This window comes from Octodon degus, unplaced genomic scaffold (assembly GCF_000260255.1).
Source record: "Octodon degus isolate 3935 unplaced genomic scaffold, OctDeg1.0 scaffold00011, whole genome shotgun sequence".
NCBI classification, from domain to species: domain Eukaryota; kingdom Metazoa; phylum Chordata; class Mammalia; order Rodentia; family Octodontidae; genus Octodon; species Octodon degus.
Genome location: NW_004524587.1, coordinates 25449707 through 25470086, shown reverse-complemented (window position 1 = coordinate 25470086; position 20380 = coordinate 25449707). Strand labels below are relative to the sequence as shown.

Below are 20380 nucleotides of genomic sequence, written 5' to 3'. Positions count from 1 at the left end.
GGGCTGGGCCTTGTCTGGAAGATTGGTCTCGCTGGTGCTTTGCTTGCCTTATCCTTTGCCCAGCTGCTGGTGCCAGGCCCTACTTGCCAGTCCTCAACCTGTCCCTTTCTGCCCTCAGTGCCCTCTGCCAGCATGACCCGGCTGGCGCGTTCACGCACCGCATCACTCACCAGTGCTGGCTCTGTGGATGGCGGCCGCCCACAGCCCTGCACCCACTCCGAGAGCAGCGAGGGCCTGGGCCAGGTCAACCAAACCATGGAGGTGTCCTGCTGAAGCCCTGGATCAGCCCCAGACGCTCACCCGCCCTCCCACCCTCACCAAGGTCCCACTGCCATCCCTGCGCCAGCTCATTTTCCCTTTATTTTTGTGAAGGTGAACAGGAGGAAATGGGGTTACTTCTCTTTTGTTTAAAAAAATATGAGGGCTCCACCTTGGGTGCTGCAGCAGAACCGTCTTCAGATGGTTTGTGGGGCTCCCCCTCCTCATTTCCCTCTGTTGCCTTGATCCATCCCTCTCATCCAGCCCCACACCCAGGCCCTGGGGGGGGGGTGGTAGAGGGGGGTTGTGACTAAGGAAGGAGTTGGAGCCCTTCCCGGGCTGGGATCTGGATCATCCCAGATTAAAACCCTTGCCAGGAAAGGGAAAGACCCATGAGGGTTTGACATGATTGGTGCCAGGCTCCGACCCTGATGTAGAGGCCTGGAGACAGCAGCAGGGCACACTGGAAGGCCCTGTCCCCTCACTGCGCCCCCCCCCCCAGCACACCTGGACTGTAGCCACAGGGGGAAGCTGGTATCCTGGCACCCTCTGGGCTGGCTGGTGCTGCAGAGCTAGGCAAGTGGGGTCTGAAGATAGAACTTGGAAAACACATGGTTTGGCCACCACTCGGCCCTGTCCCATTCTGAGCCAAGAGCTCCCTGAGGCAGAAGTCTCTTGGTCCTGTTTCCCTAGTGACCTGGCTGGGAGCAGAGGAAAAGTCTGAGATTGCTTTTGGGTAGTGTGCATACCTCTGAGAACTTCCGTGTAACTACTCTGGAAGCCAGCAGGGGGCTCAGGGCAGGGGAGCTGAGGACTCCTATAGACCTGGCTGCCTTGGTGGTTGCCAAAGGGCAAACCCCCAGCCCGCATCACTGAGGGGGTCAGTACATCAAGAGCAGTCAGCCCTAGGCAGCTGCAAGGCTTCTGGAAGGGGGATGACTGGAGCTTGCTGAGTCCTGGGGTGAGGGCTTAAGGTTCTTGAAGTGAACAGGACCAGATAGAAGTGAAAGGTTCCTGCACGCCCCAGCCCCTTCCTGACACATAAGCCCAGGATTGTGTCACTTACTTTGATCCATGGGACCTTGTCAGGTGGAATCTCCCAGCCCAGAAACCAGAGCCATTTGTCTTAGGTCCTATATCAACTGTTACAAATCCCCAGACAGAGCAGGAGGAGAGCACTGGAAAAAAGCTGAAGGGCTGTGGTCGTGGGGAGGGCTGTGTGGGGTGCTCTGAGGCGGAGAGGACACCTAGATCCACGTTTCACCAACACATCCCTTCCATCATCTTAAGCCACTGCTAGCCCGAGAGCCTGGTGGAGTGTAGTCTGCCCTGGTTCTGCTCATTCACGTGCTTCCTTTGAATACTGAATGTGACTGTAAGGCCGGTAGAATAATCCCTCAAACTGTAGATAGCACTGCGAGTATTGTTTTTTCCTTTTTGCTGTGTTCTTTCAGATGAGATATATAAATACCTACCTTATATATAAATATATGTATATTGGGTCTTCCTGCGTGTGGTTTTCCCTCGGAGGTTGTCTCTGGTCAAGGTGAATTTATTTTCCTCTCTGTACAAAGAGCCTACTTTTGTGTATTCTGGTGGCTGATGTCATGAGATTTTGAGATGACACAATGTAAAACAAGTAAAAACCCTTGTCGATATAGAAAGTTAACTGTACTGAAAACTAATAAAGAAACTAAGAAGAGCGCGGCTGTGACCTTCGTAGGGGCCAACTGTTGACTACTTCCTCAGGGGCTGGGGCTCAGGTGGGTGCGGGATTATGCATGTCTGCGTTTCTGGTAGAAACACGCCTTATCTCGCCAATCTTAACATCACTTCTACACACCGGATGTGTTTCACAGCTGATGGGGTGTTGCTTGGCTTCCAAAGCCCTCCCCTGAACTCAGGCGCTTCCGCTTCCGCTTGTCAGGCAAGCACTTAACTCTACTGAGCCATGACCCCGGCCCCTGAGAGTACAGATTTTGTCCTCATACCCAGACCAGTACCCAGGAAATCGCAGTTCTCAGGGAAAGACGGAAGTGACAGGTGGTTGGGAGCCAGGTATAAGTTAAGAGACCATGATTTTTTGGCGTGAGCGTTTTCTTCTTTTTTTTTTTCTTTTTGAGGCAGAGTTTATGCAGTTCAGGCTGGCCTGGAACTCAGTGATCCAGTCTCCCAAGAGCTGAGATTACATGCATGCACTGCCACGCCATCCGAAATTACCATTTCCTAAACTCAACTGGAATCGCCAAAGTCAAAAGTAGGCTGGGGGAAAAAAAAAGGCTAGAGAGGGAGTCGTCGGACCTCCCCTTCCGCGCGGTCGCCGAGGACGCACGCACTTCCGGTGCGGCCCTTGGGGCGGGGCCGGCGCTGCCGGAAGCGCGCGGAGCATGGCGACACGGGCCAAGCGCGCGCGGCGGAGTGGAGGCCGGCAGGCTGGGGCGCCGGCGGGTTCCCTCGGCCCCTGCGTCGCTCTCCGGCGTCCTTCCACCGCCGTCGAGGCCCCGCGCGCGTCCTCCCAGGTGGCGCGGGGCGCGGGCGGCAGCGAGCACGACCCGGATCCCGTAGCCGGCTTCCTGAGCTGGTGCGGACGGGTGGGGCTGCAGCTGAGTCCCAAGGTGAGCGGGCGGCGGGCGGCGGGCGGCGGGCGGCGGGCGGCGCTCTGACCCGCCTCTCCGCTGCTGCAGGTGGCGGTGAGCAGGCAAGGCACGGTGGCCGGCTACGGAATGGTGGCCCGGGAAAGCGTGCAGCCGGGGGAGTTGCTGTTCGCGGTGCCTCGGGCCGCGCTCTTGTCGCCGCAGACCTGCTCGATCGGCGGCCTTCTGGAGCAAGGTGGGCGCGAGCGGGCGGGCCGGTCCCCGGGCGGGCCGCGCGGGTCGCCCCGGGCGCTCACCCCCGTGTCGTCCCCAGAGCAAGACGCGCTGCAGAGCCAGTCGGGTTGGGTGCCGCTGTTGCTGGCGCTGCTCCACGAACTGCAGGCCCCAGCCTCACGTTGGAGCCCCTATTTTGCTCTCTGGCCGGAGCTGGGCCGTCTGGAGCACCCAATGTTCTGGTGAGCGTCGAGGGCTTGGGAGCACCGGCATTAGCAACCTGCTCAGACACCCCGCCGTGGGTGCCCCAAGCTCCAGACCCGGTAGTGAAGGGAGCGGGGCGGGGATGTCCCCACAGGCCTGAGGAGGAGCGGCGGCGCCTGCTGCAGGGTACCGGTGTCCCTGAGGCTGTGGACAAGGACCTGGCGAACATCCGCAGCGAGTACTACGCCATCGTGCTGCCCTTCATGGAGGCCCATCCAGATCTGTTCGGTCCCAGTGTCCGCTCCCTGGAACTCTATCGCCAGCTAGTGGCCCTTGTGATGGCCTATAGGTCAGCGAGTAAGGGCTTCGAAAATTGGCCCTTTAACTATTGATGGACTGGGGGTGGGTGAGAAGAGTGAACGCCTCTAGGGCCTCATCTAAGCCTGAGCCTTAGGCAAGATCTCTCTGGCAGTTTTCAGGAACCCCTGGAGGAAGAGGAAGAGGAAAAGGAACCAAACTCCCCATTGATGGTGCCTGGCGCTGACATACTAAACCACTTAGCCAATCACAATGCCAATCTAGAGTACTCTGCAGTGAGTTTATCCCACCTAGTTCTCCTTATTGCCTTGATGAGTGGGCATCTGATTCAAGCGTGTTGTCACTGCACTCCGATTTCCTACTCATCCTAAAAATGAGGTGGTTAACTCCTATACTTTGGGCATCTGCACTGCAGTAAAATCATTTGAACATTTTTAAAGCCCTCAAAATTGTAGCTAAAAGGGGCCGGGGAGATGGCTCAGTGGAATAAGTGCTTCCCTGGCAAGCACAAGGGCCCGAGTTCAATCAGCAGTTCCGGAAAAAAAAAAAAAAAAAAATTGTAGCTAAAGCCGGGTGTGGGTGTGGTGGTGCACACCAACAAGATAGGAGGACCAAAGGCCTCTAGCATGGCACTCTCCTTACCATCTTCTTTGGAACTTGTGTTGAGTGGTATGCACAGCCATGCTTAATTCCCTGGGAGTGCACCAAGATCTGCTTACCCTGTGGTAACAGCAGATAACTGCTAGCCTCAGTCTCAGATCAGACCATGTGGGAATCTCAAGACCAGAGGTCTAAGGTACTCCCTTTTAGAACTGTCAGTTCTGTTCTGTATGGAAAATTGTGAGAAAAGCATACATCCATGGTTTTAATAATCAGCAAATGTAGCTGTTAATTTCGTAAAGCTTAACTCACTGGGGGAGGCAGTACTGGAGATTGAAATCAGAGCTTTTCACGGAACTACATCCACAGCCCTTGTTTAGAACAGTCTTCCAAAATTGTCCAGGCTAGACTGGGACTTGGGATCCTTCAGCCTCAGCCTCTGCATGCTGGGGCAGGAGGCATGTGCCACCACACCCAGCTTAGTCCTCTTGATCTGGGCTTGACTGCTTATAAAGCTGTTGGCAGTGCTAACATGACTGAGCAGAGAAAGAATACTGCGTGAAGCTGACCTTTTGTTTTCCAGTACAGCCTGTGACAGGAACCAAAGATAGAATAGTGTAAAGCACTAGTGCCATGGCTGGTACCCTGCTTAAGGCTCTTCCTAAGGCAGTAACCTTCCCAGGAATGGTCTGGCAAGGGTGTGGCCCCAGCTTCTCCCTTTCATCCAGGATTACCTTAGGATGGTGGCCACTCGATCCATTCCCAAAGGCCATGAGATTTTCAACACTTACGGGCAGATGGCTAATTGGCAGCTGATTCACATGTACGGTTTTGTTGAGCCATATCCTGACAACACAGATGACACAGCTGACATTCAGATGGTGACTGTTCGTGAAGCAGCCTTACAGGGTGAGTAGGCATCAGCTGGAGTCTTTTTTTTTTTTTTTTTTTTTTGGCGGAACCAGGGATTGAACTCAGGCCCTTAAAGTGCTTATTCCACTGAGCCATATCCCCGGCCCCCATCAGCCCGAGGCTTAAGGGTTATGTAGCTCTGCTGGGTAGCCATTAGATTCTTGGAAATGAGCACTTGGGTATATCCAAGGCTTTTCTGTCACTTTACAGGAGTGAAGGGGGAAGCTGAAAGGCTCCTCTTATTGGAACGCTGGGATTTCTTATGCAAACTGGAGATGGTAGGGGAAGAGGGTGCGTTTGTGATTGGGCGTGAGATGGTGCTGACTGAAGAAGAGCTGACCACCACACTCAAGGTAAGGGCTGAAAACAGCCTAACACTTAAGAGACAGATTAAAACTATTGAGTGAAATAAAGGAAGATGAGAGGAAAGGGGGCAATGCAGAGGATAGTTTAGGCAGGTGTCTCTGAATCTATTTAAAAGTCACAGCTAAGACCAGCCAAATAATTAAGCAGGTGGACTAGGGGGTTTGATCATTCCATGCCCCCAGAGCTTGCTGAGACAGACTGGGTGTGGTGGCGTGCACCTATAATCCCAGCTCTTTGGGAGGCTGTAAACAGGTGGATCACTACGAGTCTGATCTTGTAGTGAGACCCTGAACCCCCTGTAGACCCTTCCCTAAAACACAGGGAAAAAGTCACAACTAAGTAAATCATAGGGGCTGGTGAGATGGCTCAGTGGTCTAAAGCACCTACCTAGAACAAGCTAAGCAAAGCACAGGGACCGCGGTTCAATCCCCCAGCACCACATGCCAGCAAGCCCCGCCCCCTGGTGAGCTAAGCTGGCCACACACAAAATTTTTTTTTAAATTGCTAAAATAAAAACTAAGTAAATCATAATAAAGAGCCCCATGTTTGCTACAAGGTACTGTGTATGCCTGCTGAGCAGTTCAGAGCCCTTAAGGACCAGGATGGATGGGGACAGAATGAAAGGGAAGAGGACAACATGACAATCGCCAGTATCCCCAAACTCAAAGCATCGTGGAAACAGCTGCTTCGAGACAGTGTTCTGTTGACCCTGCAGACCTATGCCACAGACTTAAAAACTGAGCAAGACATCCTCAGTAACAAGGTGGCCTATGCCAAACTCAGCTGGAGGGAGCAGCAGGCTCTACAAGTTCGCTATGGGCAGAAGATGATCTTACATCAGTTGCTGGTGCTGACAAGTTAGCTCCTGCTGCCTGAAGGTAAAGCAATAAGACTATTACTAGCTGTTAAAAGGGAAAGTAACAGTGACATTAATTTGAAAGTAAGGGTGACATGTTTAAGGATGGTCAGCAGACTTGGGCATCATAGCTGTTACTTAAGATGACCTGGGGTAGGGCAGAGACAAGTCTCACTACCTGTGATCAGCTTATCTTTGCCACATCCTCAAGGTGCTGGGGCTCTGGGCATTATCATGGCCAGCTAGCTACAACAGAAGTCAGCAAAGATGGTATTAACAGCCTAAGAGAGCATGGGACTTTGGAGGAAGACATCTACTGTGGAACACTCACTCTACCTTTTTTTGAAGCCCCCATTTCCTGGAGAGGACTTAAAGCTATATAATCAGCACTGGATTGGATCACTGGTTGCTGTACCTATAGCTTCTGCTGACTTAGCAGTCTGAGGTCTGTGCTAGGTGGTACAGCTTGCCCTTCAAGAAGAAACCCAAAGACATTAAAAGTTCACTGGCAACAAACTTTAATCCTGAAACTGTCTTCCTTCTAGCCATAAAACTTGGTGACTATTAAAGGTAATGGTAAACACAACATTATTAGTGCCAGGAATCAAACTCAGGGCCTCCCACTTGCCAGGTAGGCGTTGTGCTGCTGAGCTACATCCCTACTCAGAGATCTAGTTTTAGTATCTATTTAAAAGAAAACAGAGGGCTGGCGAGATGGCTCAGTGGTCTAAAGCACCTACTTAGAACAAGCTTAGCAAAGCACAGGGACCGCGGTTCAATTCCCCAGCACCACATGCCAGCCAGCCCCGCCCCCTGGTGGGCAGAGCTGGCCACACACACACACACACACACACACACAAAATAAATAAAACAGGGCTGGCAAGATAGCTCAGCAGCATAAGCAGTTCTTGGCAAGCATAGCAAGGTCCCAGGTTTGATCCTTGATACCATATACACAAGAAAAACAAACAAAAACACTGGTAGCCCTGGATTGGATCACTGGTTGCTGATTTTTTTTAAATTTAGTATGGCCAAGGCTGGCCAAATAGCTCAGTGGATTAAAAGCACCTGCTTAGGCAGATGCAGGGACTGGGAGTTTGATCCCTGAGCCTGCAGTGCCGGCCATGCCCCTAGGGCACATTCAGATGGCAATTGAGACTGGGCATGCAATATAAATTCATAAAACACTTAAATCCTTATGAAAGGGGTTGCATTTGTCTGACTTTTCTGTTGTTCAACACTGGCTGTATAGGATAAGCAGAGAGAGGTATAAGACTTCACACCTCAGTTTCAAGTAGCATGAGTGATGAAGAGGCTTTAAGCCTCCTCATTTGGAACCAAGGTGGAGATTATTTAGCAGGACCTGAAGGGTGGTCCCTGTGGTCCGCTTTACAATAACTTTGAGAAAATAGGCAAAAACCCTGTGGGAGCTCAATGATCAGCCCTTTTGTGTTTTACCACAACTACCAATTTAACTAGTTTTAAGGTCTCCTATCCACATTGAAAAATATACTGTGTAATATTTAAACTGGATGATTATTCTTTAGGACAACAAGCCTGGCCCTCAGACATGTGCACAACTTTGAGTGCCTCTATTTCAGGGTACTAGTTTATGTACTTGCCTTGAACACATTTTGCACAGACTCAAGTTTGAGACAAAAGTTTTTCTTTTTCATATATTTACACAAGTTCAAAGTGATATTCACAGCATGTTCTAAATTTTGGCCAAGAGTCAAAAAAAAAAATGCATTTAAACTTTGGAACGTGCCCACCTAGATAGGAGGCTGGCTCCAACAGTTAGTGGGACAGATACCCGAGAACCAAAGGGCTAGGAAAGTCAGAGTTGAAAGGAGTCTTCAGTTTATGAACTTGGTGCAGTGGGACTGGACCTTGAGGCTGACACCTTTACAACAGAGACACAGTTCATCTAACTGGCACCTGTCCCTTCCATTACTTGCTGTGCCTGCTTCTGTCCCATGCAGCACTGTGCAACCGACTGGAACAACCTAAAGAAAGGAGATGGTGACATGTACTTGTCAGCAAAGTTTAGAACAATACCTTCTAAATAATAGTAAACAATGTACTAACAATGTACTAACTCATGCTCAATCTTGTTTTTCACTGCTAAATAATTAAAAAATTACTTTCAACTCACTTTTCAATTTCTGGGGCACAGTGTACAAATTCATGGTTCCAAAATTTAAATGCTGGGTTTTTAATCAGCTCAATGAAAGTAATAAGAAGACCCCAAGGATGTGGCCTATTTACAATCAACCGTTCCAAGAGAACCCTGGAAAATGGAAGAAACAGTTAACATGCAAAGAAAAATTCATGACCATAGCTCAATCACTCACAATGTGGGGTTTAATTTTACAAAAAGTGTCTAATACAGACTGCATGGTTAACATATGTGGATTCTGGTTAGAATATCTGGATGGGTCTTGGTCCTGAGCTTAAGGGTTAACAATGATGGAGGCAGAACTGTTGAGAGAGTAAGGAGTGTGTGGTGGGGACACACACATACTTATAATTCCAGTACTCTTGAGAAGGCTGAGGCAGGAAGATCACAAATTTAAGCTGAGCCTGGGCATTTAGCACAACCTTGTCTCCAAATTTAAAAAGGAATGGTGCACACTTGTGTCTGCAAAATGCAAAGCCCTGGGTTCAATCCCTAGTAAGGCAAATATGTGTGCTGCTGTTGCTGCTACCACCTCAGAACTTTCTGCTGGTTAATGCATGCAGGTCTTGTCTATTCTGCCACAAAGACAATCACAACAGTAATTACAGTTCTATATTCCACAAGAATATTCTAAATTCTGTATCTGTAATATATAACCATCACAGTAAATATCAGGAGGGTAGGGATCTCTATTTTGTTCACAGCTGTATTCTGTGTTTCACACAGTATTACCAAACACTGCAGAAAGAAAAAACCCCTAAGAGTTCAAAATGAATGGGATAGGACAGTGACCCTCTGAGCTTTCAATAAACAGCCCTCTGTGGCACTGGTACCATAGGTTCACCACCATTGGTATAGGGAATATTTATTATTTTTTTGCAGTACCAGGGATAGAATTCAGGACCTTGCATTTGCACTGAGCTATCTTCTCTGACCTAGGGAATACTTTTGATGCCTTAGAAAAAAAACCTCTCAGGGACAGCCAAATATCTCAGCCAATTAAAGCCCCTGCTTGGGGTTGGGGGGCCTGCTATGTTAACCCTGCCACTGGGGCGCACCGAGACGGCAATTGAGACTGGGCATGGTGGTGTGTGCCTGGAATCCCAGCTCTTGGGAGGCTATACACAGGAGAATCACTATGAGTCTGATCTAGAAGTAAGACCCTGAACACTCTGTAGACCCTTCTCTAAAAAAATACAAAAACGAAACACCTCTCACCTTGTAATCTGTTCCTGGATAGCTTCAGTGTTGGCTTCTGCAAAAAGGTACAGCATGGTGCAGCTAAAGTAGTGAGTGTGGCTATTTGGGTACCGCAGCTGATTTGCAATTGCATTCAAGAAGAGATACCGACCTAGAAATTAAACACAAGGGTAGTGAGGATTTGCTCTGAAAGCCAACAGAAACAGCTGTCTAGGACTTGGGTTTCTGATACAGACTCAGATTACTCAATGACCTCATTTCTCAAGAGCCCTCAAATAGGAAAGATGGCAGTACGTATTTCTAAGAGGGAGTTTGTCGCTGACAGCATCTTCAAAGCTAAACTGAATGAGTTCCTCACTAGGGAGCTGGCTGAAGTTAGCTACTCTGGCACTGAAGTCCAAGTTACACCCACCAGGACAGGTATCGTTATTTTAGCCATCAGGACACAGAATATTCTTGGTGAGGAGGGCCACAGGATCCACAAGTTGACTGCTGTCGTTCAGAAGAGGTTTGGCTTCCCTGAGGGCAGAATAGAGCTTTATGCTGAGAAGGTGGCAACAAGAGGTCTCCATGCCATCACTCAGGCAGGGTGCATTATGAACTCCTAGGAGGGCTTGCGGTGTGGAGGACTGCTAGGTGTGCTGCGGTTCATCATGGAGAGCAGAGCCATGGGCTGTGAGGTGGTGTCTGGGAAACTCCGTGGACAGAGGGCTACGTCCATGAAGTTTGTGGATGACCTGATGATCCACAGTGGGGACCCCGTCAACTACTATGTTGATGCTGCCATGCAGTATGTGCTGCTCAGACAGGGTGTGCTGAGTATCAAAGTAAAGATCATGCTGCCCTGGGATCCAAGTGGTAAGACTGGCCCCACAAAGCCTCTGCCTGACCATGTGAGCCGTTGTGGAACCCAAAGATGAGATCCTGCCTGCCCACCACTCTCATCTCAGAGCAGAAGGGTGGGAAACCAGAGCCACCTGCCATGCCCCAGCCATTCCCTACCACATAACAGGGTGTTCCTGGCAGCAATATCTGAAAATGGAGGCTGCTGTGTGGAGACATTTAATAAATCTTGCACAAAGACAAAAAAAAAAGAGCACCTAAATGATTTTTTGGTCTTTGAGACAAGGTCTCACAGTAAGTAGTGCAGTCTGGCTTTGAACTCACCCTGTCATCCAAACTAGCCTCAGTCTCCCAAGTGCTGGAATTATAGTTGTGCACCATCAAATCTGCCCACCCCAAAGAATTCTCTGTGGGTTTTACTGCTGTATTTCCCATTAAAAGGAGTAATTTCTAAACACTCATTTTAAAAAAAGACTCACTATAAATGTAACATGTTAGTGTTCTGAAAAAAAAACTTCTTAACAGTTTCACTTTTACATTTTGCAGATTTCTTTATGGTAGAAAACAGCAGATTCTTCTGCCTCTGCATCCTGAAATACTACTGTATTTCATGTAGCCTCTTGAAAACTCCTCTTAGAATATGAGCAATCAAGTTATGAAAACAGTTGTGACCCAGTAGGCTTCCTGAGAAGTTCTTAAGGATACCTTGAATGGTTCTCAAACCATACTTTTTGCGGAACTGGGGATTGAACTCAGGTCCTTGTGCTTGCCAGGGAAGTGCTTACTTAGTCCACTGAGCCATCTCTCTGGCCACTCAAACCATAATTTTTTAAGGACTACTATTTTGAAATACCAGCTGGCTTTAGCTGTCTACTTTGTTTGACATTATTTGTGTTTGTGAAGACTGTCCTGCCTTATCTTTATTGTTGAGGGTTATTTTTATTTTTTTTTAATTTTATTTATTTATGTGTGTGTGTGTGTGTGTGTGTGGCCAGCTCAGCCCACCAGGGGGCGGGCTGGCTGGCATGTGGTGCTGGGGGATTGAACAGCGGTCTCTATATTTTGCCAAGCTTGTTCCAAGTATGTGCTTTAGACCACTGAGCCATCTCACCAGCCCTTGAGGGTTATTTTTAAAGCAGGGTCTTGTGTTATGTGGTCCGGTTGCCTTGAACCCCCACGTAATCCAGGCTGGTCTCAAACTCATGGTGATCCTCCTGCTTCAGCCTCCCAAGAGTGCTGATACTACAGGTGTATGACCCCAATCCCAGCTTTCAATTAGGTTAAATTTTGATTTTCAAGTTCTCACAACAAAAACAGGCAAGCAGTACATATACTCAATAATTATCATCTTAAGTGTCCATAGAAAATTAGAAGTGCTGCTAAAGTAATGAAGACTGTAGCTGGTCAACACTTAGCTGAGATCTCTATTACCTAAGAATAAATAAAACACCAAAGGCAATGCAACTCAACCAGGAAAGATATGGACTGCAACAGGAGGCATATTGTTAATTTCCTGTAGAAGGAGGAAGAAAATCATACTTATCTTCATATGCCTCACATTTAACATATTCCCTGGCAATGAGGCCCCAATATTAAGGAAACAGGTAATATGAACCTATTTTGTACTCAGACTACCGCAAAGAGCATGTTCATTTTCATATGAAAATACTTCAATTATATAATAAAGTACTAACATATAGCAGGATATAGGGCAAGTTTTTCCTTTTCTGTACTGAACATATAAATGAATGAAAGACACCTAAGACCTACAAATACACTGTTAGGATGTTCTTTCTTGTGGCTTATAGGAATCTTCAATTTTTGTAATGGGTCTGTGGCAAAAAGCACAGTGGACCTGACTCCAGAAACCAGCAGCTCCACTCACCCTCAGTGTCCAAGTCGACAGCCAGGTTCTGAAAGATGTCCATATGTGCCGAGTGAGTAATGGTGCTCATGGAAGGCGTGCTGCCCTTGTTGTGGATGTGTGCAATGGCCTGAGTCCCTACATAGAGCACCAGTGCATTGATAAGCTGAAGATTGTAGCGGTTGCCAGGCTCATTGGATACCTAAAAAATCAAAGCATGAAAAAAAAAAAAAAAAAAAGAAAGAAAGAAAAGAAAAACAGAAAACTTAACTCCCACAGAGCCCCAAAGACAGAGCAAACAGCTCTCAATATTCTTTGCTTTTTATTTTATTTTTTAGGCAGAACCAGGGATTGAACTCAGGCCCTTGCACTTGCCAGGAAAGCGCTTATCCCACCGAGCCACCTACCCGGCCCCTCTCAATATTCTTTGTGATGAACCTCAGACCTGGTTTAGTAATTCAAGTCTGTGATCCCTAACTTATGTTGCCAGGACCCTAGGAGGCTGCAGCCGGACGATCCCACTTTTGAGCCCAGCCTAGGCAATATAACTACCACCTGTCTCAAAATGGGCTACAGGTATACCTCAGTGTTCCTTACCCACACTCTGAAATCAGAACTGACTGATTTATAATAAAGTTATTTTAACGTATATCCATTCAAAGAATGGTTCTATCCAAAAAAAAAAAAAAGTTTTGGAAACCCAAGCAAACTGTCATCTTGTGACATAGCTCTGAAATAGATTGGTAAAATAATCCCATTTGAAGTTATTCTATGTATCAAATTAAACCAGAATCTATACACCTAAGAAAATCTTGCAGTCTATTTTTATAAAAAATTGTCCTCAGGCTGTATAAAACTGTGGGGGGGCCCCGCCCTGGAACTGGGGATCAAACTCAGGCCCTTGCACTTGCCAGGTAAGCGCTTATTCTACTGAGCCATCTCCCTGGCCCAAAACTGTAATGTTGTATAACTGATCAAATATAATAGTATAGCATACAATCCAGTTAAGCTCACCCACATAATAAGGTATGACAGTTACATTTCTAAATCTTTTATTTTTTAGGGAAGGGTCTACAGGGTGTTCAGGGTCTCACTACTAGATCGGACTCAGTGATCCACCCATTCACGGCCTCCCAAGAGCTGGGGATACAGGCACGTGACACCACGCCCAGTCTCAAGTGCTGTCTCAGCAAGCCCCAGGGGACGGGGCTGGCATGGCAGGCCCAGGGATCGAGCCCCAGCCCCTATGCCTGCTTGCAGGTGCTTTAATCCACTGAGCTATTTGGCCAATCCTCTAAGTCTTTAAATCAGGGTGAGAAGAACTCCTAAAATGAACCAAAAGGATGATAAACAGGAGTGCTTTCTCTGGAAGACACAGTACTGTTTAAGCCAAACCAACTAACCTGTAGGTTGCTGCGCAGATCAGAGAGAAAAGTGACTGGTGATCGAGTTTTTAGATAAGAATCTAAATCCTTTTTGAACTGAGGTGGCATTACTCCAGTGAAATTGGTGAGAATCCGGGGTGCAATGTTAATTTCACTCAACATGTCCACCTGCCACAAATGCCAAGAATCACAATCAGAATCAATTATGGGAATTAACATCTATGCTATAAAGTGGTACAATTGTTATTCTAAAACTACACACATTACACATGCCTTGAAGAGTACACTGCTACCTTATATTGCTGTTTGGCTTTTTTAAATCTTTTTTTCTTTCCTTTTTTGTATTTTTACGGAAGGTTCTACAGGGTGTTCAGAGTTTTGCTATTAGATCGAACTCATAGTTTTATCCTCCTGTTCACAGCCTCCCAAGAGCTGGGATTATAGGTGCGCACCATTAAGCCCAGTCTCAAACTTATATTGGTTAATCAAACTTTAAAGACTATATACAGAATGATAGATACTTTTAGTTGTATACAAGGCATTTACAGGATAGTTCGGCAGTCTAAGTAAGTGCCTGCCTGGCAAGCTCAAAGATCCAGGTTCCATCCTCTGTACTGCATGCCATGCCTACCCCAGAACCATGGGTGCACTGTGCCAGCCACCAAAACTGGACATGGTAGCACATACCTATTAATTCCAGCAGTGAGTGGAGAGGCTGAGACAGAGGATCACTAAGAATCCAAGCTGTGTAGTGAGACTATCTACCAAATAAATACAAGGCATGCATTTACTTCTTAAAGTAAAAGCAAGACAGTTGATGGACAGATCTAGTTTATACCATTAACCAGTTTTTCCTAAACTTAGATTTGAAGAGTCCAGAAACAAATTCCAAGAGTGCAAGGCCCAGTAGAACAGGAAGATACTATACTTATTACTTCTTAACAATACATTAGGATGGAGGAAAGAATACATAAAACCTATAGTAAAGTGGTCCTTTTTCCTTCTACAGTTTAAGTAGAGGCACACTTACACACACACATCTCTTAAGTACAGGCATTACAAAGATCTGTTCTGCACATTTTTGTCATGTGGCCAATACCCAACACATTGGCTGGGGTTCTGCAAAATACAGATAAAGATGCTACATAAGCCAGTGTTCATCAGCATCAATATCACAGCACATCAGCTTAATAACACCGATGCTTCTCCTCAAACAGTATCCTTATCTACCACAAAATGTGTGTATTCTGGGAGAGAACAATACATGGCTTACCTTCCAGAAAAAGGACTAAGATCAATACACTTTACCTTCAGATTAGGAGTGAATGGGTCTGGGAGCCTCATGTTTCTGGGGAAGGCACTCAGGATCAAGTTTCTTAACTGGATACAATTAGGTGGGATCACATCACAGAACCCGTAATGGTAATCACAAAGGAACTCTGGGAAATCATGCAGGAGGACCAGCAGCACTCTCAGAGTACCCTGTTTTGGGGGGGGAAAAATTCACAGTAAAGAATAACCTTCCTACTTTGAATTTTACAAGGCCAAAAGTATATTTCAAGAAATGTAAGAACTGGGGCTGGTGAGATGGCTCAGTGGTCTAAAGCACCTACTTAGAACAAGCTTAGCAAAACACAGGGACCGCAGTTCAATCCCCCAGCACCACATGCCAGCCAGCCCTGCCCCTTGGTGGGCTGAGCTGGCCACACACACACACACACACACACACACACACACACACACACACAAATAAAAAAAAAAAATTAAAAAAAAGGAAAAAAAAAAAAAAAAAAAGAAATGTAAGAACTGCCTATAAGCTTTAATCAACATCTTAATGTTACTTTATAAAATATTTTTACCTAAAATGAAAAACTAGGTAACACATTTATAGCCTCAGGGGCTACAACAGTCTGCACACACAAAAAAAATATAGATTAAAGTATTTATCTTTTTTGTTCCCCTTGGCCAGATTAACCCACCCTGGGGGCAGGGCTGGCATGGCATGTGGTGCCAGGTATCAAAGCATGGTCTCAGCATACTTGCCTAAGTAGGTGCTTTAGACTGCTGAGCGATCTCGTTGGCCCTAAAGTATGTATCTTAAGCCAAAAAAAGAACTAACAAAAACCAAAAAAGCAGGGCTAGCGATATAGCTCAGCAAACTGAAGTGCCTGCTTAGACAGGCACAGGGACTGGTGTTGAATCCCCAGTGTGCCCTGTTTGCTCCACCCCTGAGGCACGCTGAGACAGTAACTGAGACTGGGTATGGTGGTGCATGCCTGTAATCTCAGCACTTGAGAGGCTGAAAACAAGAGGATTATTATGAGTCTGATTGGTGTAGTAAGGCCCTGTACTAAATACATCTAAAAAAAAAAAGAAAACCAAAGAAAGCATAAGAAAAATACCTATCAATTAATTTTTTAAAAATGTGTTAAGTAGGAGAAAAAGAAATTAAAGCCAAAAGTTCTGAGAAAGCCTTCCAAGACTGATTCAATAAAGAGACAAGACTATCACTACAGACTCTGCAGGGCTGGGGGGGCTATAGCTCAGCAGCACAGCACCTACCCAGCAAGTGCAAGGTCCTAAGTTTCATTTCCAGGAACAAAAATAAAAATATTGACAACTTTTTATTAAGTGATTTTTTTCTGAAAATAAACTGAACAATTCAGATACATAAACGGTTGCATATAATAGAACTCATTACTAAGTTTTGAGGCAGGCAATGTCTTGCACAACTCACTACTGGCCACATTCACTAGTAGAAAATTGAAGATTCTGAATCTAGTAACTTTTAAATGTTCCTCAAGGGCTGGGGAAGACAGCTCAGTGGAATAAGTGCTTGCCTGACAAGCGCAAGGTCCTGAGTTCAATCCCTGGTACCACACCACCAAAAAAGGAAACAATCCTATGTCCAGCAAATATGCACCTTAAATTAAGATAAAATACATTTAAAAAAAAAAAAAAAAGTTTCTCAAATGACACTTTCCTTTAAAGGAGTGAAAATACAAGCCATGAGAGATACCTGAGTATACACCAATAAAGGCTTAAATAAATACGTAATATGCTAAAATACATAATATACAAGGAACTTTTTTACGGAGAAAAAGCTGTGGGATGTGGCTCAGCAGTAGAGCTTTGCTTAGCATGTATAAACAAAATACTGCAAAAGAAACATCACAAAAAAATAATCTACCCAAGAAAATTTTATTAAAAAATCATTAAGGAAATGCAAATTAAAAATTCCGGGGGGCCCAGCCCTAGCTCAGTTAAGTGGCTGCTTCCACAATGCTGGCAGCCTCAGTTTGCTGTAGTTCGATCCCCACAACACTCCAGCCATGCAGAAGTGCCCTGAAGGCATACAAGAAGGAAAAAAAAAAAAAAAAAAAGTCCTTATTCCATTTTTTTGGGGGACCTGCCCAGCAGCTCAGTTGTTTAAGTGCCTGCTTAAACAAAGCCCTGAAGCTCAAGCTTCTGGGGTTCCAAACCAGAGTCACTGCAAACGAGAAATGCCCTAAAGGCAATTTGAGCTTCCAAAAAAAAAAAAAAAAAAAAAAAAAAGCCTTCTACCATTTTGGGGCTGGTGAGATGGCTCAGTGGTCTAAAGCAACTACTTAGAACAAGCTTAGCAAAGCACAGGGACAGCGGTTCAATCCCCCAGCACCACATGCCAGCCAGCCCCGCCCCCTGGTGGGCTGAGCTGGCCACACACACACACACACAAATAAATAAAATTAAAAAAATAAAAAAAAAAATAAAAATTCCATGAGATCCTCCTATACATGTACCAAATTGGGGGGTGGGGTGGGAGGCATGCTACGGTATGGGAAAGTGCTGAGGCACTGAGAAGCATAAACTGGTGCAGGCAATTTGTAAAATTAGATTTAAATACTTTTCTGATTACACAATAAAAGTTGGACAAAAATATAACAGTGTTTCTTGTACATGATTTTTTTCACTCTTGAAATTATTTTATGAAAAAATAAAAAATAAAAAAAGAAATTATTTTAATTTATAAGTATAAATTAGGCATGGTGGCACACAAGCTGACTGTACTAGTACTAGTACTTTGGAAGGCTGAGGCAAGTGGATTGCTGAGTTCGAGGCCAGCCTGAACTACATAGTGAGATCCTGTCTAAAAAAGACCAAATGAACGAACACAAATACAAATTAATTACCTTATAGAGAATTTGCATAGGTTTGGTGAGTTCCACATTTCTAAGGAAAGGAGCTAAATATTTGAATAGATCAATCAGTAGCTGTGCATACATAGGCCATCCCTGAAAGAAAGGTATATGAGTCTTTATTCAGATGTTTTCACTTATAAAAACAGGTATCCACAGAGCTATGCTATGGACTTATCATCTTCATACTAATATAAAGAAAGAATACTAACAAGTACCTCTAGACTGACTGGTCTCAGAAAAGACTAGTAAGGTAATGGGAAATAAAATTTGAAACAAACTGGCTCCACAGATGTAAAATAGTCCCTGTGCCTGTAAGAAAATTTGAAAGGTGAAGAGACCTTGAAGAAACTTGAGCCCAACTGAGAAACTGAGTGGTTTTTCCAAGACCCGAGTCTTGACAGTCTGTTTACAGCATGAATCTTTTCCTTTCAGCCAAACAACCTGCTTAATTCCCAACCATACCAATTATATTCGTTCTTATATATTTTATTGAATATGTCATGTTCCCTCTCCCTGAAGTACCTTCATTAAACAAAATCAAGTTCATATAAATGACATTTCACCTTGTGCTTCCACCCCCAGCCTGGGTCTGATGGATGGGAATACAGTACCCATTTCCCACCTAATTACAGGATAAAAGAAAAAAATTTCATACTACCTATGGTGCATTTGAAATACAAATAACTCTTAAACAGAACCTGATCAAAATTCCAAATCCTTCAAATAAAGTAGCCCAAGATTGAAGGTATATGCCTAGCATATATGAAGACCCAGGTTTAATACTCAGCACTACCATCACCAGAGGGGGGGGGAAATTACCTCTTTTCTTTTTTTTTCTGCGGGGATGGGGGGTCTTTTGAGACAGGGTTTCACTATGCAGTTCAGGCTGGCCATGAACTCACTTTGTAGCCCAGGCTGGTCTGGAACTCACAACAAACCTCCTGCTGCAGCCTCCCAAGTGCTGGGATAATAGGCATGTGCCACCACGCCCAGCCTATAGCCCTCAATCTTAAATGACAGTGGTCTTTCAGCATTTACACAAATTCATAAAAATCAACCAGCTCCAGAGCCCCTATACCCACATATTCATTCCAATGTCTCAAATGGTTAAGAACCTTAAGCTATAAGTGCAATCTATAGACAGCGCTAATAGGGGCAGGTAGTTACAGTCTTCATCTGTAGGAGATAAATGGCAGCCACACCTTCTGCTGTGGCGTATGTGCCAGCATTCTTGCAATAAATATCCGATGGGAGATGAGCTCCAGCCAGGCATACACAAAGCCAGGAGCTTTCGTGGGCCTTAAGATGTGGAATGTATTGCTGAAAGAGAAAACACCTTGGTCATAAAGGTGGTCAAACTTCGATACAATGAACAGGACATGAATGTTAGCAACATACAAGTTGTCTTACAAATCAACATACCTCAAAATACTACACAGAAGTTCTAAAAGTTTACAAGTTCAGCCTTTAACAAGAAAATGATTAAACCCAGTAATACCCACCAGAAAGCCGTAAGAGTCTGAAAATTAATAGTTTCTAACACGTGCTCAGGAGCATTGAGTTCCAGGAGCAGCATGATAAAAATCCGATGGTAGGGAAGCTGCTGAAATTCACTTTGTCGGACATCATGATCCTGTAGAAGAACTCCCACCACTATGCCAAGAACCTACATAGAACACAAAGTATAGCCTGTGTGTCATACGGGTAGTCCATTTGTCACCTTCAACTTAACACTTTTTTTAAAAAAACTGCATTGTCAAGTCCTACATTAAAGGATCTATATTATTTGAATACAACACTACTCGCTGCCAGTCAAAGCAGTCATACATTTGCTTGCCGTGACCTATAGCGTCGCTTTCTTTGAATTTTTATAGCCTCAGACCAAACCTGTATATTCTTCACAAATCTCCACTTTTTCTTATTTATTTTTTGGCGTAACTGGGGATTGGACTCAGGCCCTTGCGCTTGCCAGGCAAGCACTTATTCTACAGAGCCATCTCCCCTAATCTCTACTTTTTCTAAAACTCTAAAAATCAGGATGGCCCTCTCAAGTTAGCATCTAGTTTTTTTGGTCTTTTTGAGATGTCTTGCTATGTAGTTCAGACTGGCCTCATATTTGAGGTGATCCTCCTGCCTCAGCCACCCCCCGAGTGCTGGTACTCACAGGTGTGTGCCACTATGTCCAGCTCATATTATTATCCTGCTACAATCCAACAATCTTAATGGTTTTGGTCAGAACTAAATTTGGCAAGTGGCAAATGGTTCACACCTAGCATTTAGTAAGTGGCCAAGGGAGCTGTTGAATAGGCTACAGAGATGATTCAAAGAATTGTCCTGGCTCACGGAATAGTGAGGGATGTGAAAAATTCATTTATGATTTTCCCAAACTGAACTCAGACTCATTTAT

General features: G+C 45.4%; 3 protein-coding genes and 1 pseudogene across 16 annotated transcripts in view; 3 read left to right on the top strand and 1 right to left on the bottom strand.

Moving 5' to 3' along the window:
• The window catches only part of Ndrg4 (NDRG family member 4), a 40409-nt gene extending 38432 nt beyond the window's left edge, over positions 1–1977 (top strand). For all 3 annotated transcript variants that reach the window (XM_023709274.1, XM_023709275.1, XM_004625929.3), the window contains one exon: positions 119–1977. In XM_023709274.1, coding sequence (XP_023565042.1) covers positions 119–273 — 155 coding nt within the window. In that variant the 3' untranslated portion in view covers positions 274–1977. The remainder of the gene's footprint in view (positions 1–118) is intronic.
• Positions 1978–2624: 647 nt separating this feature from the next.
• Setd6 (SET domain containing 6) lies at positions 2625–7073 on the top strand. 4 transcript variants are annotated; one of them, XM_023709416.1, is made up of 9 exons: positions 2625–2873; positions 2943–3087; positions 3166–3307; positions 3424–3618; positions 3742–3862; positions 4916–5096; positions 5310–5452; positions 6022–6343; positions 6670–7073. In XM_023709416.1, the coding sequence occupies exons 1-8, from the start codon at positions 2646–2648 to the stop codon at positions 6325–6327; spliced, it is 1461 nt and encodes a 486-aa protein (XP_023565184.1). In that variant the 5' UTR covers positions 2625–2645; the 3' UTR covers positions 6328–6343; positions 6670–7073. The 4 variants fall into 4 exon arrangements, with proteins under 4 accessions (XP_023565184.1, XP_023565185.1, XP_023565186.1 ...); XM_023709417.1 differs by having other exon boundaries at positions 3742–3799; positions 6022–7073; XM_023709418.1 differs by having other exon boundaries at positions 6181–7073.
• Positions 7074–7979: 906 nt separating this feature from the next.
• Cnot1 (CCR4-NOT transcription complex subunit 1) overlaps positions 7980–20380 on the bottom strand; it is a 100019-nt gene continuing 87618 nt past the window's right edge. For 5 of the 9 annotated variants that reach the window (XM_023709267.1, XM_023709269.1, XM_023709268.1 and 2 more), the window contains 9 exons: positions 19476–19639; positions 19176–19293; positions 17965–18066; positions 15101–15274; positions 13811–13960; positions 12429–12609; positions 9719–9851; positions 8477–8611; positions 7984–8327 (listed from right to left, as the gene is read on the bottom strand). In XM_023709267.1, coding sequence (XP_023565035.1) covers positions 8249–8327; positions 8477–8611; positions 9719–9851; positions 12429–12609; positions 13811–13960; positions 15101–15274; positions 17965–18066; positions 19176–19293; positions 19476–19639 — 1236 coding nt within the window. In that variant the 3' untranslated portion in view covers positions 7984–8248. Of the gene's footprint in view, positions 8328–8476; positions 8612–9718; positions 9852–12428; positions 12610–13810; positions 13961–15100; positions 15275–17964; positions 18067–19175; positions 19294–19475; positions 19640–20380 lie in introns of all 9 variants that reach the window. The other 4 variants (XM_004625921.2, XM_004625923.3, XM_004625922.3 and 1 more) reach the window with 1 other exon arrangement.
• Positions 9862–10853, top strand: LOC105741416 (annotated as a pseudogene).